This window comes from Octopus sinensis, linkage group LG14, assembly GCF_006345805.1.
Source record: "Octopus sinensis linkage group LG14, ASM634580v1, whole genome shotgun sequence".
Classification (NCBI taxonomy): domain Eukaryota; kingdom Metazoa; phylum Mollusca; class Cephalopoda; order Octopoda; family Octopodidae; genus Octopus; species Octopus sinensis.
The window spans coordinates 47,619,656-47,645,596 of NC_043010.1; the positions used below are offsets into that span (position 1 = coordinate 47,619,656).

At 35.9% G+C, this 25,941-nt stretch overlaps 1 protein-coding gene across 3 annotated transcripts in view; it reads left to right on the plus strand.

The window, feature by feature from the left end:
• LOC115219266 overlaps positions 1-25,941 on the plus strand; it is a 132,696-nt gene that overhangs the window by 91,246 nt on the left and 15,509 nt on the right. For all 3 annotated transcript variants that reach the window (XM_029789421.2, XM_036508998.1, XM_036508999.1), the window contains 8 exons: positions 1,075-2,790; positions 5,968-6,131; positions 7,225-7,371; positions 14,819-14,952; positions 18,766-18,916; positions 22,678-22,796; positions 23,137-23,281; positions 25,604-25,729. In XM_029789421.2, the coding sequence (XP_029645281.1) occupies positions 1,075-2,790; positions 5,968-6,131; positions 7,225-7,371; positions 14,819-14,952; positions 18,766-18,916; positions 22,678-22,796; positions 23,137-23,281; positions 25,604-25,729 (2,702 nt within the window). The remainder of the gene's footprint in view (positions 1-1,074; positions 2,791-5,967; positions 6,132-7,224; positions 7,372-14,818; positions 14,953-18,765; positions 18,917-22,677; positions 22,797-23,136; positions 23,282-25,603; positions 25,730-25,941) is intronic.

Genomic DNA, 25,941 nt, shown 5'->3' on the forward strand with positions numbered 1-25,941 from the left:
CGTCCCTGTAACTTGACGGTTTGGCAAAAGAGGCCGATAGAATAAATACTAGGCTTACAAAGAATAAGTCCTGGGGTCGATTGCTCGACTAAAGGTGGTGCTCCAGCATGGCCACAGTCAAATGACTGAAACAAGTAAAAGAGAGAGTAATATATTTATGTATATATATATATATGTATATATATATATATATATATAATATATATATATATATATATTATATATATATATATATATATATATATATATATATATGACACGTAAAAGTCACCTGTGCTGATGACATGTACAAGACACCCTGAGCACTCTGTAAAGTGGTTGGTTTAGCAAGGGCATCCACAAACCAATATTTACATGCTATTATTTATAGCTTTATCTGCTTCAAGTCTCCCCCTTCCAGAAAAAGAATGTATATATAATATACCCACTCTGTTACCTTATATACGGGTGCCTGGTTTTCTGACTCATGAAAATTTGCTGGATATTGTCTGTCTGTCTATCTATTTCTGTTTTCTTTCTTCTTTCTTTCTTTCAACTTCACTACTCATTTTAAATTATACCACACACACACACACCACACATGCCCACTAAGGTTACATCATTCAACAGTTAAAACAATGTGAAGCACATTGTGATTATTAATTATAGCGTTGGGCTTATAATCACAAGGTTGTGAGTTCAATTCCCAGACTGTGATGTGTGTTGTGTTCTTGAGCAAGACACTTTATTTCTTGTTGCTCCAGTTCACTCAGCTGTAGAAATGAATTGTGATGTCACTGGTGCCAAGTTGTATCAGCCTTTGCCTTTCCCTTGGACAAAATTGGTGGCATGGAGAGGGGAGGCTGGTATACATAGGCGACTGCTAGTCTTCCACAAACAAGCTTGCTCAGACTTTTGCCTCAGAGGGGAACATTCTAGGTTCAATCCCATGGTTATTCATGACCAGGGGTGGAGGCATTGCTTTATCCTATATATTCTCACCAGAGTCACATAATTAAGTTTAATTGTATACTAACAATAACAAAAGTAATTTAAAGTGTCTTATAATTAATTAAAAAATTTTTTTTTTTCTAGATTTGAAACCTAAGTTGGCTCAAGTATCCTCGGAACTATCCAGAACTGAAAAGTTAGCCAATAGTACCACTTTTCTCCAAACCCATATTTTTGAATTCCTGTCCAACAGAACCAAATATATAGCTGAACTGAAAGAAACCACTGCTGAGCTTGAACTTATTCTGAATAAAATTGAGACCTTGAATAATTTGGCAGAAAAAGTTCTTGCAGATGAGGACAATTTAAGAAAGCTCCTGGAAAAGAGGAAGAAAGAAAAAGAGAAGCGAATGAAAAAAGACGAAAAGAAGGCGAAGAATATGACTGGGAAAAAGAAGAAACCAAAGGGAAAGAAAAATGATAAACAGCGAGACAGATCTGAGGCATCAGGTGGGAAGCGTAAATCAAAGGTAAACACAACTGAAGAGGATGAGGATGAGTATGATGAGGATGGTGATGATGATGGTGGTGTAGATGTGGTACCTCCCATCAGAAATAAAAAGAGAAAAAAGGAAAGAGATGAAATTAAAACAGAATCGGAAAGTGATGTGAGTCTTGGAGATGGGAAGAATTTAGGTAGTAAAGGAAACAGGAAGAAAGCTGATAAACATTCTGGCAGAAACGGGAATTCAGTGATTGTAAATAGACAAGATAAAAAGGTCAATGGACAAAGAAAGAGAGGTAAAAGTGATGTAAGCGAGAAGGAAGATGAGATTGAAGGAGAGAATAGAAAAGGGAAGAAAAGGAAGAAAGAAAGTAAAGGGAAAAGTGATGTAAAGAAAAAAGTTGAGGTGGAGGAAAAGAATGAAAAGGTGAAAAAAAAGAAACCACATGAAAAAGATGAAAAGGAAAATGACAAGATTGGTGGCAGTAAGGATAACAAGGAAGAAAATTGGTTGGATGTTTGGGAAGATTTGGTAAACTTTGAAAATATGGTCAGAAAGAACGAAAGCCTAAAATTGGTAAGTGAAGAAACAAGTAGCAAAAAATCCAATAAAGCTGAACTTGAAAGAAAAACAACAAAAGATGAAAATAATGACAGGGAAGAAGTTTTGGTACTTAAAAAAGATGATTGGAGCAATAAGAAGAAGAATGGTAATGAAAAAAATGAAGGTAAAGATACTAAAAGCAAGAAAAGGAAAAGCAAGAGAAGGAAGGACATGAACAAGACAGAAAGTAAGGAGAAGGGTGGCAGTTCTAACACCAAGAAAGAAAATTGGTTAGATTTGTGGGAAAATTTGATAGAGTCTCAAGAATTGTTGAAGAAAGGTGGAAGTGAAGATTTAAATAGAAATGAAGAAAGTCAATTTCAAAATGAGCAAAATTTGGCTGAGAGAAAAGATGGATATTATGAAAAGCAGCAAGAAAAAGAAGGAGGCGAGGAAATCAAAGATTTTGAAAAGGAGAATAGCAAGAATGTTGGTAACATAGTAAATATAAAGAAGCAGAAACATTATAAAATACTTACAAAAGAAGATCAAGAGTCGAGAAAGAATAAATTAAAATTGAAAATTAAAAAACTACAAAGATATAGAAGAGATTTGCGAAACATTGACAAAGACAGGAAATCCTTTAATAGAAAGAGAGATGCCAGGCGGAGAAGACGGATGAGAAAGAAGAGAAGAAAAAATCCACGTAGAAGGGATAGAACACATGCAAGATTGCAGTCAGATAAAGCAGAAGATGAAGATGCTGTCGTAAAATTTGTCACAAAATTAAATAAGCAGATTGAAATTGATGGTAATTAACTATTTTTTTAAATATTTTTGAACCAAGGCGCAGGAGTGGCTGTGTGGTAAGTAGCTTGCTAACCAACCACATGGTGGCACCTTGGGCACCTTGGCCAAGTGTCTTCTACTATAGCCTCGGGCTGACCAAAGCCTTGTGAGTAGATTTGGTAGACAGAAACTGAAAGAAGCCCGTCGTATATATGTATATATATATATATGCGTTTGTGTGTCTGTGTTTGTCCCCCTAGCATTGCTTGACAACCGATGCTGGTGTGTTTATGTCCCCGTTACTTTGCGATTCGGCAAAAGAGACCAATAGAATAAGTACTGGGCTTACAAAAGAATAAGTCCTGGGCTCGAGTTGCTCGATTAAAGGCGGTGCTCCAGCATGGCCACAGTCAAATGAGTGAAACAAGTAAAAGAGTAAAAAGAGAGAGAGAATCACTTCCAAAGCCTTGTTAGTGGATTTGGTAGACGGAAACTGAAAGAAGCCCATCGTATATATGTATATATATATATATATGCGTGTGTGCATTTGTGTGTCTGTGTTTGTCCCCCTAGCATTGCTTGACAACCGATGCTGGTGTGTTTATGTCCCCGTTACTTAGCGGTTCGGCAAAAGAGACCGATAGAATAAGTACTGGGCTTACAAAAGAATAAGTCCCAGGGTCGAGTTACTCGATTAAAGGAGGTGCTCCAGCATGGCCACAGTCAAATGACTTAAACAAGTAAAAGAGTAAAAAGAGAGAGAGAATCACTTCTAAATATTTTTCATAATTTGTGACAAATTTCCCCAGCTTTACTTTTCATGCTTCAAATTTTCTCCTATTGAATATTAAAATTGTCATGAGCATGTTATACAGTGAGAATCAAAATGATGGCATGCATATTCATTTTTAACACATTTCAGCAGATTCAGGCGTTAATATCCTAACTACTGTTAAGGCAGAACTGTTGGCCTGCTGGGCAAAATCCTTAGCAGCAGTTCATCTATCCTCGTGTTCTGAGTTCAAATTCTGCTAAGGTTGTCTTTGCCTTTCATCCTCAAAAAGATGAAAGGCAAATAAGTTCCAGCTGTACACTGGGGTCAATGCAATCAACTTAGCCCCTTCCTGAAATTGCTGGCCTTCTGCCAAAATTTGAAATCAACATGTTAATTGCTGTTGTATTTTACCTTCAGAAAACAACATCTGAAGATGATGTGTGTTGATGCCATTGTCTGTTAAAACACTGATGTCTCTGTGTCTCTTTACATCACTGAATTGAGTGTGTTATCAATAAACATTGTGTAAAGGGAAAAGGTGGAATACAATAGAGGTTACCATAACTACATTCAAGTGTACCAGAATGTGTTACCAATAAATATGCACACCATCATTTTCCAAATGCATTTATTTTTATTTTTTTTTTTTTCATTTTGTTTACTTGTTTCAGTCATTTGACTGCGGCCGTGCTGGGGCACCACCTTTAAGGGTTTCAGTGAAACAAATCAACCCCAGAACTTATAATTTTAAACCTAGTGCTTATTCTATTGGTCTCTTTTGCTGAGCTGCTAAGTTACAGGGATGTAAGCACACTAACACCGGTTGTCAAACAATGATGGAGGAACAAACAACACACACACACACACACACACGGAGACACACACACACACACATGATGGACTTCTTTTAGTTTCTGTCTACCAAATTCACTCACAAGGCTTTGGTCTGCCTGAGGCTATTGTAGAAGACATTTGCCCAAGGTGTCATGCAGTGGGACTGAACCCGGAACTGTGTGGTTGGGAAGCAAGATTTTTACCACACTGCTATGCCTGTATCTATATTTACAATCTTTTAAAACTAAAAACATGTTTCAAAACTGGAAAAAAAATTATACCTTTCTTCATTTGATAGTTTTATCATATCAGTTCTTCATTTTGCTATTTTTAATGTTTGTTTTTGACATCAGAACATGGTCACAACTTTGTTAGTGAATGGGAATCGGTTTAAATCGATCCATGTAGATAACAACTATTTCATTATAACCTGTCCCGAGGGAATTTAAAGCTGAGGAAACATAGCAAGAATTGAACTCAGCATGCTGATGGATGAAATTACATGTTTTGAAACATTTAATCTGGGACTGTTTTTTTGTCATTTTATTGCCTAAAATAATTTTTTTTAAAATTTAAATAATAATAATAATAATAATAATATAATAATAATAATAATAATAATAATAATAATGGTGGTGTTAGTAGTAGTAGTAGTAGTAGTAGTAGTAATTATAATAATAATAGTAATAATAATAATAATCCTTTCCACTGAAATTTCTGGGGAGGGGGCCAGTCAATTAGATCGACCCAAGTATACAAGTCGTACTTATTTTATCAACCCTGAAAAGATGAAAGGCAAAGTCGACCTCAGAGGAACTCAGAATGTAAAGACAGGTGAAATACTGCTAAGCATTTCATCCAGTGTGCTAACAATTCTGCCAGCTCGCTGCCTCTTCTACAAAACCATATTCTTGAATTCCTGTCCAACAGAACCAAATACATGGATGAACTGAAAGAAACCATAATAATAGTTTCAAATTTTGGTACAAGGCTGGCAATTTCAGGGGTGGCAATAGATTGATTACATCAATTACGGTGCTCAGCCGGTACTTATTTCATCAACCCCCAAAGTATGAAAGGCAAAATCAACCTCAGGGTAATTTGAACTCAGAACATAAAGACATGAAATGCCACTAAGTATTTTGTCTGGTGTGCTAACAATTCAGCCAGCTGACTGCCTTGAACATAATGATTTCAAATTTTGGTACAAGGCCAAAAATTTCAGGTATGACATAAGTCGATTACATTGACCCCCGATGCTCAACAGGTACTTATTTTATTGACCTCAAACTGCTAAGTTACAGGGATGTGCACACACCAACACCAGTTCTCAATTGGTAGTGAGGGACAAACACAGACACAAAGACATACACACACAACATCGTATACAACAGGTTTCTTTCAGTTTCTATCTACTATCCATTCATAAGGCTTTGATCAGCCCAAGAATATAGTAGAAGGCAAAGGTTCCACATTGGGACTGAACCCCGAATTATGTAGTTGGGAAGCAAGCTTCTTATCACACAGCCATGCCTGCACCTATTATGAATATGTATGTGTAATTTTTTATTATTTTTTTTTATTTTGCAGTTACTAAAAGCAAGGAAAATATTGTTATTATGAACAAAACCTTGCAGGAACTTCCGAAAGATTTACACCAGTCAGTTATTAGTAATGTGGAACAGCTGCGAATGAATATCTCCCAGATTCAATACAAAATTCACTTGGCACGGACATTGTTGTCTGCAATGAAGGTACTACTACTACTACTACTTCACTCCCTCAATTTGTGTGTGTATGTGTGTGTGTGGTGTGTGTGTATGTGTGTGTGTGCAGTGTGTGGCATCTTGGGCAACAGTCTTCAGATCTTTTCGGTTTGAATGGCAGTTTTTAACATAATTTCTAGGTAACTAAAAAAGTTTAAACTTCGTATACTGGTAGAATGTGTTTATAAAACATCTTTTTCTCTTGGCTTTATTGAGAAAATTCTATAGTTTGTAAGATATTTGTTGTTGTTTTTTCTTCAATTTCTGCAAGTTCAACCAATCACTGACATTTATTGAGGTACAAAAAAACATTCTGTGCCGTATGAATATGTCCCTCGTTTAAGAAACAGATTGAAATGCAATAGATCAATACTAGGGTCATAAATATGGGTGACAATTTCATATGACACCGCTAGAAAAAACTGCCGTTCAAACCGAAAAGGTCCCAGTCTTCTACTATAGCCTTGGGCTGGTCAAATTGATTCCTGGACTGGGTGATGTACAAAACACTTTATTTCACATTACTTTAGTCCATCCAGCTGAAAAAATGAGTATTCCTGTGACGGGCCAGCAATCCATCCAATGGAGAGATATATATACCCCACAGAATCCTATATATATATATATATGTATGTGTATACACACACACACATACATGCGTATATGTATGTATGCCTGTGTGGATGGTTGTATGTGTGTGTTTGCATCTCTTTGTCTTGGCATTGCATGATAGACATTTGTAAATGAGTGTTACTCTTATACAAGTGGTGTCATTCATTTCCAGTCTTTTTTCAAAAACATGTCTCACTATGGGGAAAATATTACCTTGCATGGAATCAGGCAACAGGGAGGCCATCAAGCTATAGAAAATCTACATCAAAGAAACCTGTCTTGGAAAAGGAGACATTACAATGATGATGGGGCAATGATGATACCAGATTTCTTTATTCATGTTTTGTTTTTCATTATGCTTCAATTTATGAATTTTTTCTTTACTATTTATTTATTTTGCATTTATTTTAATAGTTTGCATTTATTTTATTTTATATTTTAATATTCATTTACTTATATCTGTTTGCAGATCCCTGTGAAATTCACAGGCAAAGATTATCTAAAAGTACCATTACATCCTGGTTATGATTCTAGAAAAATCCAGTCAGATATGGATGTTTGTGTTAAACCAAAACTGAAGAGTGGCGCCATTCTTGCAGTAAACATCAATAATTCTGTAAGTTCTTTTTACTCTCTTACTCTTTAACTGAACAGTGGGATTGCTGGTACACTGCTTTCAAGGGTTTTAGTCAGTTTCACAAATCTTTATAGCTAACCTGGTTTCCATTTTATTGATCCATATTTAACAAACTGTGAAGTTCAGTATTCAGCTATGGAATTACATCCTTACTTGGCTGGAAATATCACAAAGTATTCACACTGGTAAATGTAAACACATACACACACAAACATACTCACGTATGTCCGTACGTACATACGTACATACATACATACACACATACATACATACATACACACACACACACATATACATACACACACACACACACAGTGCCAGTGGCATGTGTAAAAAGATCCGAGTGAGGTCGTTGCCAGTACCACCTGACTGGCCCCTGTGCCAGTGGCACGTAAAAGCATCCACTACACTCTCGGAGTGGTTGGCATTAGGAAGGGCATCTAGCTGTAGAAACTCTGCCAGATCAAGATTGGAGCCTGGTGCAGCCATCTGGTTTACCAGACCTCAGTCAAATCATCCAACCCATGCTACCATGGAAAGCGGACGTTAAACTATGATACACACACACATATATATATATATGCTTGTTTGTGACTAAAGAGTCTTTGACTATTGTTTCTATCAATGCTGGTGCTGCCCTGCACTCTTAGTCAAGTTTAGTGAAGATGAATTTTTTTCCTTTCTGGTTTTAAATTGCATCTAGCCAGCTTAATCATTTTATAACATTCACGTTACCATTCTGCTAAATCAGTCATTGATTCCTATGGTAAATTCTATAAATACTGACATGCGAAATTCAGTTTCACCATCAGCAATGGAGTAGCATCACTGATGATCTTTGATTTCATGCGAAATTGGCATGCCAATCTGATGTCCTCATTTGCTATGAGGAGGTTGTCTCCCTTGTCAGTACATAGAATTGTGCTTGTTTGTGGCTAAAGAGCCTTTGACTCTTATTTCTAGCAATGCTGGTGCTGTCCTGCACCCTTAGTCACTTTTAGTGGTGATGAATTTTTTCCTTTTTGGTTTAAATTCCATCTAGCCAACTTAATCATTTTATATATATATATAGGGAGAGAATTCATGAAAAAAACAAAAGTCGAAGACAGGTGGTGTAAAAAACAAACAGATGTATTAGGATAACGTTCGGGAATTGAAAAAGTTTTTAACGTTTCGAGCCTATGCTCTTCCACAGAAAGGAACACAGACAGAAACAAGGAGAGAAAAAAATGTGTGTTTTGCAAGATTCTTGATGTGAAAATGTGTGTTGAAACATGTTGTTATAATAAAGATCATTAATTGATGTCCATGTTTCATGCTCACATAAGTTAGATCTTTTGACAAGATGTGATAGGTCTAAGGACTGCATTGTATTCCAATGTCTGTTTTGGCATGACTTCTATAACTGGACACCCTTCCTAATACCAACCACTTTATGTATTCTGAATGCTGTTTTCAGTGCCAGTGGCACTAATGAGGTCGCATGTAGCTCACTACCTCACTTAGTTCAACTGGAACTAGCAAAAAGCATCCAGTATACACACACACATATATATCACAGTTTCAATTTACCCAATTTCACTCAAATCATTCACACCTTAAGCTGTTATAGAAGACACTTGAGCATAGTGCTACATAGTGGGGTCAGAGTGATCAGAACTAGAACCAAACTCCTTCACCACACATCCATGCCTTGCTTTCTTTCCTAAGCCCTTCACTCCATATGGAATACAGGTCATTGAAGGCATTTCTCTATTGTTCTCAAATCTGGACTGTCTTTTCTACTTCTCTACAGTTGGATCCCTGTTTTTTCAACTCTCCTTCAGTATCTTACCTTCAACAATTTTTAGGGCATCTTCCCTTGTGGGTAGCAGGTCAGGGCCTGATGTGTCATATTTCCCTGAGGGAAGGTCTTCTTCTCATGGGTTTTGTTGGTTTAAAATTGTCATTGATACTTCTGTAATTTTACATTTTTCTCGGTAGGGATGTTGACCCTATGCAAACCAATTATTACCACTAGGAAGAGGTGGTCCATATTAGTTTGGTCTTCATCCTTTCATCTGTCTGGCATGGGAGGCCCTACCAAGACCTTGCACTCTATTGGCATATCTTTCTGGATCATTGAAGCATAAAAACCATGACACTACAACATGGACTGGTCCTTGCGGTGGACACAACCATACCTGTACCCATCTTTAATTAGTTTTTCATTTTCTAACTTGTTTTTATCTATTTTCCTTGTTAGTGTTTGTGGGATAGGTTTGGATAGATTTGGGTATTTGTACATTGGGTGGAATTCTGGTTTAAGCACCCCATATAAACCCTCATAACTTTTTTATTTTTTTGGCATTTTCAGAAATTTTTTTACGAATTTGTGTTCTACACACAGGAATTCATACAATTATGCAAAAAACATTTTTGGATGATTTAAGGACAATTTAGATGTTATTTCTAGCACATCTCATGACCACCTAATACCTTCCTTGTTTCTTTGTCATTTTGACATGTATTGATGTTTTTTTATATTTTTCTCCCCATAAACACATTTAATAGAATGATGTTGCACCTAAGAGCAGTCAATTGCTGGGATTTAAACAAAATATTTGGCCTGTCTGTATTTTAAACACTGATTAAAAAAAAATTTGAAAATGAGTGGAACTTTTAGGATTTATGGGATGTGGGGTGGACAGTTAAAAAAAATCATAATTTGAATTCCTGTGCATAGAACACAAATTTGGAAACATTTTCTGAAAGTTCCAAAAAAATATAAGCATTATGAGGAGTTATATGGGGTGCTTAAAGTAGGATTTTGTCATACATTGTTGACGGAATTGTGTTTTGTATTATCCTTCCTCTTATTATTCAGCCAACCTGTTACTAGTTAAGAATCTGTGTAGGATATATTGTTAACTAGCAGTGTTGCCCGGCGTTGCTTGGGTTTGTTTCGACCCTTTAGAATTGGAATTTTTGAAAAGTAAAAATTTTGCATTATGTAGCTTGTTATTCTCTTTAAGTGAACATTTTTCTGGTTGAAATACACCGAAAAGTGGCGACACAGCAGTAAAAAATCGTAATAAATTAGGCATTTTCATAGAAAAAAAAAGCACCGTTTTCATGTAAATAATTGTTAACATGGTCCGATTTGAATTTTTTCTTCTACGGAAGGAAGAGCAAGCCTTCTTCTATCATACTCTCAATTTTGGTCAACTTGTGCCGCAGGGTCTCAGGGGAAATAGTGTTAGTTGAAGGTTACCAAACCTGCCATACACAGACAACTTCAGCTTTATATAGAGAGAGATAGAGATTTAAAAAAAATATACTAAAGAAAGCAGAGTTACCTACCTTGTCTCAGAGACGTACACCATAGTTTTATGATTTACTGTTTAGTCATCCACCCAGCATACTAATCTTGTCACAATGATCATATCTATAAGATATGCATTGGTGTCTACAAGACATTTATTGTGTTTATCAGATATTCATCCCAATTGCCCTTATAAGACATTTAATTGTCTATAAAAAAATAATTCTGTCTATAAGCCTTGGATTCAGTCCCGTCACACTGTGGCATCTTGGGCAAATGTCTTCTACTATATATGCACAGGTGTGGCTGTCTGATATGAAATTTGCTTCTCACCCACATGGTTTCAGGTTCAGTATGTACCCTGGGCAAACGTCTTCTAATATGACCCTGGGCCAACCAATTCCTTATGTATGGATTTGGTAGTTGGAAACTGAAAGAAGCCCATTGTGTGTATATATATATATATATATACACACACACACACACATACACACACACACACACACACACACACACACACATGTATATCTCTCTCTATATAAACGGCAGTTTGTCTGTGCGTTTTCTGTGTGTCTGTTTTCTCGTACCCTCACTCTGACCACGGCTTTCAACCGATTCTGATGAAACTTGACACACACATAGCCCAATGTCATAATTCAAAACTAACGCAGCGAAAATTTTGAAAAGTTCCCCCAGTTCTGAAAAAAATCGATAAATTCGACATGGGGTCGAGAATCAGAAACCCAAACCACAGACCGTCTAGGGGACGCAACTCCACCTTTTTTAACTCTCAAAAAAAATTTACCATCATTTTTTTTCCATTTTTTTGCTATTTTTTGGCTATAACTCTCTAAAAATGCTTTATAGTTATTTCCCTTACAAACCTGAGCAACGCCGGGCGATACTGCTAGTATATATATATACACACACACACACACATATATGTATACATATACATATATTTTATTCTTTTATTTGTGTCAGTCATTTGACTGCGGCCATGCTGGAGCACCGCCTTTTAGTCAAAGAAATGGCCCCCAGGACTTATTCTTTGTAAGCCTGGTACTTATTCTATCGATCTCTTTTGTTGAACCGCTAACTTACAGGGATGTAAACACACCAAGATCAGTTGTCAAGCAGTGGTGGGGGAACAAAGAAACACATAAATATATACATATATATATATATATATATATAAACGGTAATTATTTCTACGCCAGCTGCTATGTTGTTGTTGTTTTGTCTCATTTGGTCTAAAGTCGTATGACAACCACCATTATATATATTTTGTTTATTCATTACTGTTTTCAATTTCGTTTTCGTCTCTTGTATTCACATCCGTCTGTGCGTTCACATTCCTGTCTTCTACCAAGAAATCTAATGCTTACAGCTTAGTTTTTTTTCTTGGGGCTGGCCGAGTTGGAGCAAATATCAGAATTGAACAGCCGAAATTTGCTATGATGATTCGGTGTCTGACTGAAGATTGAAGGCTTCGAATGATTTGTCTGTGTTCCGTGTTCGTCCCTTCCTGTATTTCACGTTCATTATATATAAAAACATTCATTCTTATATATATATATATATATAAAATTAGAAAATGCAGATAACATAGATTATCCGGTACATCGATTGGACCACATTTAAAGCTTGTTTATTGATAACCTATGTTTTTCCCCATTTTCTTCTATAGCCTCAGGCTGACCAAAGCCTTGTGAGTAGAGATGGTAGGCAGAAACTGAGAAAAGCCTATATATATGTCTGTGTGTGTGTGTGTGCCTTTATATCTGTTTGTCTCCACACTACTGCTTGATAACTGATGTTGGTGTGTTCACATCCCCATATCTTAGCAATTCAACAAGAGAAACTGATAGAATGAGTACCAGGCTTAACAAAAAAAATAAGTACTGAGGTCGATTAATTCAACTAAAAATTCTTCAAGGCGATGCCTCAACATGGTCTCAGTCTTATGATTGAAACAAAAATTTTTTTTTATACATGTGTGTGTGTTTGTATATGTATGTATGCACACACATACATACACACACACACACACATGTATATGCTGTGTGTGTGTGTGTGTGTGTGTGTGTATGGATGTACGTATATATTTAACACACACACTCTCTCCTTTCTTTAATACTTAATTCTCTTTTCATACTTTCTCCTGAATATCTATATTGCACCTGATTACTAACTATATATAAACACTTCATCTAAATGTACAATTTACGTGGCTCCACACAGGCACTTTTATGTGTGTATATATGTATGTATCAATGAATGTATACATATATGTATATGTGTGTGTCTGTATGAATGTCTGTATTGTATGTATGTATGTATGTGTATTTGTCCCCACCACCACTTCATGACCAGTGTTAGTATTAGTAATCTCCCCATTACTTAGCAGTTCAGTAAAAGAGACTGATATAAGTACCAGGTTTTAAAATATAAGTTCTGACATCAATTTGTTCAACTAAACCCATCGAGGTTGTGCCTCAGCATGACTACAGTAATGACAGAAACAAGTAAAAGATGTGTGTGTGTGTATGTGTGTGTCTATGTTTGTATTTGTCCCTCACTACCACTTGATCACTGGTGTTGGTTTGTTTATGTGTCTGTAACTTACCATTCGGCGAAAGAAGAAACCAACAGAACAAGTATCAGGCCTCAATTTGATTTTGACTAAATCCTTCAAGATGGTGCCCCAGCATGGCCGCAGCCCAATGACTGAAACAAGTAAAAGATGGAAAAAATATTAAAAAAATTTAACTAAGACATTGCAAACTAGTTTTGTAGTGTGTCCTCATTTCCCTCATTATCACCAACCTCATTTTTGCTCTGATTATTACACTTATCATAATCCTTAATATTGTAAGCATGAAATTTCCCACGCTTTTTCTGAAGTAGTAGTAGTAGTAGTAGTAGTAGTAGTAGTAGTAGTAGTAGTAGTAGTAGTAGTAGTAGTAGTAGTAGTAGTAGTAGTAGTAGTAGTAGTAGTAGTAGTAGTAGTAACTACTACTACTACTACTACTACTACTTACTACTACTACTACTACTACTACTACTACTACTGTTGTTGTTGTTATTGTCTCAGAGTAACAATAAATTTTCAGTAAAATGGAATCTTATAATTTGGTTTTGTCATCAGTCACGATAACTTCATGTTGCTAATATACTTACTGTGATCCGAAATGGAATATTGCTCCTACATTTGTGAGGGTGATCCTTGGAATTTGTATGTGCACTCACACACACACACACACACACACACTCTCTCTCTTTCTCTCTCTCTTACACACGCACACCCTTTCTTTCTCTTAAACACACACACACTCGCACACACTCTCTCTCTCTCATACACACACACAGACTCCATCACATATACACACACTTTCACACATACACACACACACACACTCTCACATATACACACTCTTTCTCTCTTCTCTCACATACACTCACATACACACTTTCTCTCACATACACTCTCTCTCTTTCTCTTTCTTCTCTCTTTCTCTTTCTTCTCTCTCTCTCTGACACACATGCACACACACACACACACACACTCAGCTAGAGAAGGCACATTTTTCTCCACAAAAAGGTGGCAAGCTGACAGAAATGTTAGCACGCCAGGTGAAATGCTTAGTGATATTTTGTCTGTCTTTACATTCTGAGTTCAAATTCCGAGGTCAGCTTTGCCTTTCATCCTTTCGGAGTCAATAAATTAAGTACCAGTTGCATACTGGGGTTGATCTAATTGACTGGCCTCCTCCCCAAAAATTTTGGGCCTTGTACCTAGAGTAGAAAAGATTCTTCCCCATAAACATATAAGACCAGCATTGAATTTTGTTGGTGCTAGCGATGATGATGAGGATGAGAATGATGTGTTTATCTACTTATTTACTTAATTAGTCATAATTAATTCCTATTAGATAATTAATTAAAAATTATTGTAATTGATTCATGTAATTCATACACGATAATAAAATTAATGCATTCAGAATTATTAGTAAACTTTTGAAAAACCTTTCTCTGTGTCATTTGTTTTTCTTTCTCATCCGCGAACTTTTAATAAACCAATGCATGCTTTCTCTGTGTCTTTTTTTTTTATTTCTTCAGGTGAGCTATATTCTTGGCCTGAAGAACAGTGCTGTGTTTTTGTCAGTGTATGATATGGATGGAAAAGAACTTAAAGTAGTTGAATCTAAAAGTAAAACAAAACCAGAGGTTTGGTACAAGTTTGGAATCCAAAGGTAACATTTTCTAATAATTGCTTATATCATATACTTTCTAAGACTATCTCAGACCCCCTTCGGTCACGACACAGATCATGAGATTGCACCTAAAAAGTTACCCTCCAAGGCACAAGTCCAAGCAAAGTTGTTTATGGAAGACCAGCAGTCGCCCATGCAAAACGGGCTCCCCTCTCCACGCCACCAGTGTTATCCAAGGGAAAGGCAACGGCCGATACAGCTTCCATAAACCTTACAATTGTGAATCAAATACCCTAACCACTAAACTATGTGTCAGAATGGGAAAGAGAAAAATGACAAAAAGAAGCAGACAGGCGCAGGAGTGGCTGTGTGGTAAGTAGCTTGTTACCAACCACATGGTTTCGGGTTCAGTCCACTGCGTGGCACCTTGGGCAAGTGTCTTCTACATATAGCCTCGGGCCCCGACCAAAGCCTGTGTGAGTAAATTTGGTAGACGGAAACTGAAAGAAGCCCGTTGTTATATGTATATATATATATATATAATATATATATATATATATATATATGTATGTGTGTGTGTGTGGTGTGTGTGTGTGTGTGTGTGTTTGTCCCCCTAGCATTGCTTGACAACTGATGCTGGTGTGTTTATGTCCCCGTCACTTAGCAGTTCGGCAAAGGAGACCGATAGAATAAGTACTCGGCTTACAAAGAATAAGTCCCAGGGTTGAGTTGCTCGATTAAAGGCGGTGCTCCAGCATGGCCACAGTCAAATGACTGAAACAAGTAAAAGAGAGAGAGACATGAAATAAGGCCTCCACTATCAATGACTACTCAGCTTGGTTGCCCTAAACACTTCCTATAAATAAAGGAGCATTCTATTCAGAAGGAAAGTTCTCATGCTATTAACACTACAGTCAGTAACTTGCTGAATTCTTATAGATAATGTGAGAAATGTCTAACACACTCACATAGACATTTGCATTCATGCACACACACACTCAGATATACATGGTTTACACACATACTTAAGGATGCTCACTCATGTAAACAGAAACACACACACACACAAGGGTGAGTCAGAAAATATTGCAATTTTTATTTGCTTTACTTTCTGGCTCATCTTCATTTTGTATATATATATATATATATATATATATATATAATAATTAATCAATATAGGGTGGTGAAAAAAATTTTGTAGAATTCTTTTGCCACCCGGGCCTAGTGGGAAAAAATTAAATAGTCATAGACCATTTTTAAGTTCAACATCAACAATCAAGGAACGGCCATAATAGGCCATTCACCACTAGAAATAACAGCCAAAGCTTCAACCGCAAATAAAGATCAATTCCGTAAACAGGAGAAAATTTAAAAAAACATTTACCCTGTAATTTCTTGTACGATGCACCGTTTCGTCTGCTGTTAATGGTAAACTAACCTGATTAAATTAAATCAAGCCAATCTTCCATAGGCCCTCAGATTCTTCAGCAAGAAATAGCCAAGTCGGAACAGATATTTTCACGAGGCATTTCCGACCTTGCCAAGGCAATATCTGACCTAAAATTTTCAAATCGTCGCACTCGCGCCAAATTTATCGGCAGCAAATAAATATAAGCCGTCGATTCCATTACGGAATTAACCAGAAAATTCATAATTAATCAATATAGGCTTAATTTAATCAGGTTAGTTTACCATTAAACAGCAGACGAAACGGTGCATCGTACAAGAAATTACAGGGTAAATGTTTTTTTTAATTTTCTCCTGTTTACGGAATTGATCTTTATTTGCGGTTGAAGCTTTGGCTGTTATTTCTAGTGGGTGAATGGCCTATTATGGCCGTTCCTTGATTGTTGATATATATATATATATATATATAATATATATATATATCAAATATATTTGTGTGTATGTTGTAATATATATATATATATATATATATATATATATATATATAAATCATATATATATATATATGTTGATGTTAGGAAGGCCATCCAGCTATAGAAATCATGCCAAAGCTGATACTGTCCAACTATCCGATTCGTGCCACCATGGAAAGTGGACATTAAATGATGATGATGGTGGTGGCAGTGTCAGCAGCAGCAGCAGTGACGAAGATGATGATGATAATGATGTATTATTATCCTCATCATCATCATCATCATCATCATTTAGCGTCCGTTTTCCATGCTCATATATTATTAATTTTTACAAGGAAAATGGTTGACATCAACTTTGAAGTTTCGGATTGCGCACCATCATCACACTGTTATCATTATAGACTAGCCGCTAGCAAACCGAAACTTTGAAGTTACTGCCAGAAAATGAACTTTACTAAAAGGAATCAATTAATCCTCTAGTTTCATGTGAAATTGTTTTTATGTATAACTTCTCATAAAACAAGCATTTATCAATCCATCCAACCAACCAACCAAGCAAAGGAGGGTATCTATGGACAACTGCTTTGAAACCTCCAGCTTCTATATACAGACTATGAATTCATATTCATATCAAATTGGAGCACTATGTTTTGTTAGTAAATGCTTAAAGGATAATCTGGATAAACTGGGATTTTCAGGAAGAGAAATTGACCGGCCGATCTGTACATTACAAGTCCAATCTGTGAGTGGAACAGTAAAAATATGCAAGGCTTTTCTCAAGTTCCAAATGTGAATTTGTCTGTGTTAACTACATCTCAAAGATGGATCCTTCTGTCTTTGTTGGAGACCGACTCCCTCTTTAGTGGAAGATTTATAATAATTAAAAAATAGAATAGATATACATGCCTACATGTGTGTGTGTGTAATGTCATCATCATCATCATCATCATCACTTAACATCTATTTTTTGTGCTGGCATGGTATCGGACAGCTTGACAAGAACTGGCAAAGCCAGGGGCTACACCCATTTCCATAGTTTGTTTTGGCTTGGTCTCTACAGCTGGATGCCCTTCCTAATGCTAACCACTCCACAGAGTGTACTGGATACATTTTGCATGGCACCATCACTAGTGTTTTTTGTGTGGGACCAGCCCTCACACCAATGCTTTTCATGTGGCATCTTGGTTTCAAGATATCAACTGCGTTGCGGTGAGTGGGTCTTCTTGAATACACCAATACACCACATATCTTGGTCCTGTTGTCTCCTTCATAAAGCTCAGCATTTTGAGATCAACCTCCATTACTTTATCTCATGTCTCCCTGGGTCTCCCTCTTCCGCAACTTCCCTCCACTGTAAGTGATTGGCACTTCTTTATGCAACTGTCCTCATCTATCCACGCTTAAAACTGACCCTACATTGGTTATGACAATGAGTGTCCCTGTTCATCCAATCAATGGAGCAGCCTGCTCATGGAATTAATGTGCAAGTGGCGGAGCACTTCACAGACATGCCTAAAACTTAATATAATTTTCAGGGAGATTCAGCATGATACGGGCCACTGTTGGGTATTGAAATCATGACCTTACAATCTTGAACTGAATACTGTAACCGCTAAGCCACATGCCTTCACACATACATCTAAGACTCAGTCATTCATATATTTGTCAATAGACTGGGTAAATGTATATATTTATAAATGTATAAAGTATTATTGATTCATTTCAGCCTATCTTCTAATTTGGTTTCGCTTTGGCTGTGAGATAACTTGATACTCTCTCTCTCTCTCTCTCTCTCTCTCTCTCTCTCTCTCTCTCTCTCTCTCTCTCTCTCTCTCTTTCTCTCTCTCCCTTTCTCTCCCCCTTTCTCTCTCTCTCTCCCTTTCTCTCTCTCTTTCTCTCTCTTCCTCCCTCCCCCCTCTCTCTCACATACACACACACACTTATACATGTGTATACTTCTTAATTTTTCTAGAATTGGTCGAAACTTCAGCGTGACAATCAGCCCCATTTCAGCTGCAGCTCAAACAAATAAAGAAGTTGTTAAAATATTTCTCCCAAAAATAAATGCTGAGTACACAGCTCCTTCAGTTGCTTATGTTGGTGGTTATCCTGAGGAATTATGGGTAAGATTATATATTTTTCTATAGCAGGTCACGTGTACTTTAGATATTGTTACTGTGTCTATGCAAGGGACACTATCAGAAGATATATAGTGATGTGTTAATAGCATACTTCTACACACTTTCATATGTTATATCTTCTAAGCTATTTATAAACATTTTTAGTTTGTCACTTGGCAAGTGGTACATTGTGCAAGATAACAGAGCCTACAGTCCACAGTTGATTTAGCACTTTATTATATTTAGCACTGTTATATAGGTACAGGTATGGATGTGTGGTAAGAGGCTTCCTTCCCAACTACATGGTCCTGGGTTCAGTTCCACTGCATGGTACCTTGGGCAAGTGTCTTCTTCTATAGATCCAAGGTTGAACAAAGCCTTGTGAGTAGGTTTGGTAGGTGGAAACGGAAAGAAGCCAGTAGTCTCTGTGTATGTGTGTGTGTGTGTGTGTGTGTGTTTGTCCCCCAATACCACTTGACAACTGGGGTTGGTGTGTTTACATCCCCTTAACTTAGCAGTTCAGCAAAAGAGAACAATAGAATAAGTACCAGGCTTAACAAAAAATAAGTACTGGGGTAGAGTCATTTGATTAAAAATTCTTCAAGGCGGTACCCCAGCATGGCCACAGTCTAATGATTGAAACAAGTAAAAAAAAAAAAATACAAGATTTCATTGGAGGTTTGCTTATGATACCTAACCAATGCCCTACCCCCCACCCACCCAAAAAAAAGCAAAGAAGTTACATTGCCTCCACAATTTTATATTTTCATATTCTTTAAAGGGTACATCTGATTATATAAAGTTAGCAAAATCGATTCCGTTTATTGCATAAGTGTATCTATCACACACACAGTTTATTTAAACAGAATTCTTTTTCATTGATATACTGTGTTATATTTGAATATATGCATGTGTGAGTACTTTACATACATATTAATCTATCTATATATATATGTGTGTATATGTATACACACCCACAAACACATACAAATGTATGCATAAATGTATTCTTAAATAAGAATGCTGTTGACAGTGATTTTGAAGTTTTGGCCAACTAAAGCCCTCGTCAGACTGGCCAAAACTTCAGCCACTGTCAACGACATTCTTGCAAAAGAATAATAAATTTGTACTCTAAAATAAGTATAGAGCAACCTCCAGATTAATGTAAAATTATTTTTATATAACTGAACATAAAAACAAACATTTATATATATATATATATATATATATATAATATATTATATATATATGGGCTGGGAGCTTTCCTGAGCCAGCAGGGTGGCGTCATTGAAGGCTAAAACATTGCGAATGCATTGTGACCAGCGATGTGTAACAACATCTGATGGTCTGGTCGTAAAAAAAATATATATATATATATATATAGTATATACATATATATGTATATATTATACACATATATATGTATATATTATATACATATATGTATAGATTATATACATATATATGTATATACTATATACACTATATGTATATATTATATACATATATATGTATATATTACATACATATATATTATATACATGATGATGATGATGATGATATATATATATATATTATATTATATATATATATATATATTGTATATATATATATATATATTGTATATATATATATATATTTTATACATATATTTTTATATTATATATACATATATTATATATATATATATTTTATACATATATTTTTATATTATATATACATATATATATATGTATATATATATATATTATACATATATTTTTATATTATATATCATATATATATATGTATATTATATATATTTTATACATATATTTTTATATTATATATAATATATATATATGTATATATATTATATATATATATACTTTATTAATATATATATATATATATATCTATATAATATATATTATATCATATATATATATCATATATATATATCTCTATATATATTATTATATAATTTATATATATATATTATATATATAATAATATATATTTCGTTTTGGGATTTGGTTTGCAAGATTCTTTATATGAGTTCATGTGTTGAAGCATATTCCGTTGTGTCTGGGGAGAGTCATTTTCTTTTTGTGCCTTATAATTTAACACACTCACCAGTAAAATTTCCACTTATTTCTTATTTTTATTTTCCTAAAATTTTTGTTGCGTCTTGCAACCTTTTCAATAGTCTTGACTCTGTATATTATTTACACTGTGTTCCTTTTTGTTTGTTTGTGCACATGTTTGTGGGTCAGTGTGTGTGTGTGTGTACCTATGCATGTATGTATGTTTGTATGTGTGTATGTATGTATGGATGTGTATGTATGTATGGATGTGTATGTATGTATATATGTGTTTGTATGCATATGTATATATGTATGTATGTGTGCATCTGTATGTATGTATTCTGCATATTCATGTGCTTGTATGTCTGTGTTTGTGTATTTTCTATGTACGAGTGTGTGTGAGCATTTGTTTGTATATGTATGCACCTCTGTCTCCTTGTGTGTACATGTCTGTGTGTGTGTGTGTGTGTCTGTGTCTGTGTGTTTTGCAACTATGTACCATGATTGTATGTATGGATGTGCATCTCTATATGTGTGGACCCATGTCTCCATAGTGTCCTTGTGTGGAATAAAGTGTGTGTGTATATATGGTCATGTGTTTCAGTTTCCATTTGCGTATGTGTGCTTGTCTATTCATATAACCTATGTACCTATCCATCTGTATGTTGAGCTGTTTATTTTGATATCCATATGCTTACATACAAAAAAAAATACATGTGCATACACACATACTCACACACACATACATACATCTATCTGCATAACAGTCCACTAACTATTCTACTCTACCTGTGTAAACTGTGGGTATGGAGGTATGATATCTACTATGTATATTTCCTATTTAGTATTGGTGGGGTTTTATTTATAAGGTCGTACTCCCATATTTGTCTGAGTGTTGGGTCTTTTGGGTGCTTGGATACGATGCAGATGTAGAGGCCACAGCCCATGGAGAACTAACCCGCAGATTTAGAAAAGCTCTGAAGGAGACCAAACTCAACATTAAGATTGTTGAAAAGCCTGGGAACTCCATCAGATCACAACTGTATAGGACGTACCCATTTGAGAAAACCATATGCACCAATGATAACTGCATGGTATATAGGATTAGCCCTGGCATTGACTGTAGAACTCGAAATGTAATTTACAGCATAAGATGCATAGAAGGTGCTTGTAAAGACATGAACATGACATACATAGGGGAGACATCTAGGAGCATTGCGGAACAGATAAATGATAATCTAAGACAATATGACGACAAAAAACAGTCCTCGATACTCTACCAATATGCCAAAGACCATCATGGAGGCAAGTTGGGTCAACTTGACATCCGCATCTTATCCAAGTACCCAAAAGACCCAACACTCAGACAAATGCGGGAGTACGACCTTATAAATGAACCCCCCCACCAATACTAAATAGGAAATATATAAAGTCAAAGTAATTTAATGAAAATTAATTTGAAAATGCATCATTTAAAACCAAAATTAAAAATTCCACAAGAACTTTCTTGACAACCTAATATATATATATATATAAATGTATGCATGTTTCCCTTGTCTAGGCAACTTATGTATGTATGTTTGTGTGTGTGGGTGTTGTATGTGTGACTGTGTATGTATGTGTATGTAAGAATGTGTGATTCATTCAACTATAGAAAACTCTTTTCCATACATATTTGATATTCTTTATCAATAACAGAAAAACAAATTAAAACAGCTGGAAGGTTGTGTGGGGTCTCTTGATGTTGATGGACATGCTATGTCTCTGATGCAGCCTTTTTCAGATGGTTCTCAGCCTACACCTTGTACACATGGATGGTAAGCAGTTTACTTATTTTATTTTATTTTATTTTTGGATTGGTTTCTATGGCTGGATCTCCTTCCTAATGCTAGCCACTCCAGAGAGCGTACTGGGTGTTTTTATTTTTTGTTTTTTGTTTTTTTTATGTGGCACCAGAACCCACTCTAATGCTTTTAAGAAAAGGGTTATATACAGAATTAAATCTGCAATGTTCTTCTGATCTCTCACCAGTTTTATAAAAATCATAAAAGTATTGGGAGATTATTTTAAATATCATGTAGTTATTATTTTATTCTTAATTAGATACATAATAATTAACAATTCTAAATCCATTTTGTGTTGTTTCTTGTTCCACAGTGGTGACAATTCTTCAATGGTCTTCGAAGGTAATGGTTTTGCAGAATTTCACATTGATGATATCCTGAAGACTGGTTTAACATCAGTTCAGCTTACCTTCAAGACATATCAAACAGATGCTTTGCTTTTATTTCTGAAGAATACAGTAAGTGCTTTTTGATCATTTTTTTTTTTTTAAGGAAGTTTTTCTTTACTTCTGTTTTTGCTAAAAGCAAACAAGTTATACAGAGTAATAGACCTAAGAACATTCAGGCAGCAAGCTGACAGAATTGTTAGCTTGCTGGGCAAAATAAAATGCTTAACAGTATTTCGTCCATCTTTATGTTCTGGGTTCAAATTCCGTAAAGATCACCTTTGCCTTTCATCTTTCCTGGAGTTGATAAAATAAGTACCAGGAGTGGCTGTGTGGTAAGTAGCCTGCTAACCAACTACATGGTTCCAGGTTCAGTCCCACTGCGTGGCACCTTGGGCAAGTGTCTTCTACTCTAGCCTCAGGCCAACCAAAGCCTTGTGAGTGGATTTGGTAGATGGAAACTGAAGGAATCCCATCGTGTATATATATATATATATATATATATATATATATATATGTATGCATGTATATGTGTGTGTATATGTTTGTGTGTCTGTGTCCTCCAACATCGCTTGACATTGATGCTGGTGTGTTTACGTCCCCGTAACTCAGTGAGACTGATGGAATAAGTACTGGGCTTACAAAGAATAAGTCCTGGGGTCAATTTGTTCAACTAAAGGCAATGCTCCAGCATGGCCTCAGTCAAAATGACTGAAACGAATAATAGAATTGAACACTGGGGTCAATGTAATAGACTTACTTCCCTAAAATAGTGGACCTTGTGCCAAAATTTGAAACCAATATACAGAAGAATATTAGTCTATATAATTTGTTTGTATATTTATTTTGTTTATGCTACCTGTCTGTGTATCTACATACCTACATATCTACCTACTTAATTATGTACCTCTCTTCCTAGCTACTGTACAGTTACATAGATCCCCAAATGCCCACTTATTGCGAAACACATCTACTTATAGACAAAACTATTTTTTAATCTAGCTAGTCATCTCTCTCCCTCTTTCTCTCTCTCTCTCTCTTTTTCTCTCTCTCTCTCCCTCTCTCTCTCTCTCTCTCTCTCTCTCTCTTCCTTCCACAAACACATATATACTTACACATATTAATATATGTTTGTAAGAATCTCTCGTATATGACTGAGAAAGATATCCACCATGTACGAAATGAACTTAATTTTAAATAATTACAAGTGAGCCAAAGAATATAACTTAAACCAGCTAATGTAATGAATTTAGATCATTCAGGTTGATGATCTGAAATTTACCTCTAAGTTGGAGAAAGAACACAAAATCCTCACAGCAATTATTAGTTACGCTACAAGAAAAAGGGGAGATAATTTCAAGGAATTTTAAATTAATTTTGCAAAAAATTGAATTTTCATGTTAACGAAAAAAATCTTATCTGCTTTTGTTGGTAACGTTGACAGCTGCATACACGTTTCCATCTTAGATCTTTGTCAGCTCAGTATTGTTGTTTTCAAAGCCATCAGGTAATTCATGATTAATTGAAAACAATGCAAACAAACAAGCATTACATTATTTACATTATTTACATTCGACAGATATTTGTCCTCATCTTGTTTGTTGTAAACACAACGTTTCGGCTGATATACCCTCCAGCCTTCTTCAGGTGTCTTGGAGAAATTTCGAACCTGGGTTCTCATTCCTAAGGTATTTTTCGATATTGTTATTATTATTAGTGTTCAGATCACTGCTTGGAATCGAACTCGGAATTTTGGGGTTGGTAGCCCGTGCTCTTAACCACTATGCCATATGCCCATGGGCAATTATGGAGTGAATTTTAGGGCTTATAAATCTAATATTTTTCTACCCTTCCTTAATACCAGTTCCCATATGCTGGTCATATCTGCACTCGGTCTGCTTAGGAGGTTAGTGGTTAAGAGCATGGGCAACTAACTCCAAGATTCCGAGTTCGATTCCAAGCAGTGACCTGAACACTAAGAAGAAGAAGAACAACAACAACAATAATAATAATAACATCGAAAAATACCTTTGGAATGAGAACCCAGGTCTGCTTGGGAGGTTAGTGGTTAAGAGCACGGGCTATTAACTCTAAGATTCCGAGTTCGATTCCAAGCAGTGACCTGGTGGTGGTGGTAAAGCAACAATACGGGTAAGGGTGATTAGGTGATGGTCTAGGGTTTAGGAGCGGGAGACCCCAGACCTTGGGGAAAAAAAAAAACTTGGTCGTCTTGTAGTCGAGGGCTCTTCGTTGACACCCAACACCACTGGGAGGTGGCCCTAGAGGTCACTGGAAATGGAGGTCTCCAGGTCCAAATTCTTGAACAGCTGCTGCTGTTGCTGACCATCAAATGATACAAGTTATTAAAATACGTTTGTCATTGTCTTTTTCTAGAATTTTCAACTAATTGTCACATTGGAATCAGGCAATATCCTTATCCAGTATGAATTGGAAGATACACAGACAGCTAAGTTAAGTGGACCTAAAGAACTCTCCAATGGAATGTTGCACAAAATTCAGGTAGGTTTGTCATTCTCATATGTTTTTAACAACAATTAGAACAGGTACGGCTTGTAGTCATACTTATTACACAGCTGCTGCCAGGATTTCGAGATGGCAGTTCTTTCATCATCATCATCATTTAGCGTCCGCTTTCCATGCTAGCATGGGTTGGATGGTTCAACTGGGGTCTGGGAAGCCAGAAGGCTGCACCAGGCCCAGTCTGATCTGGC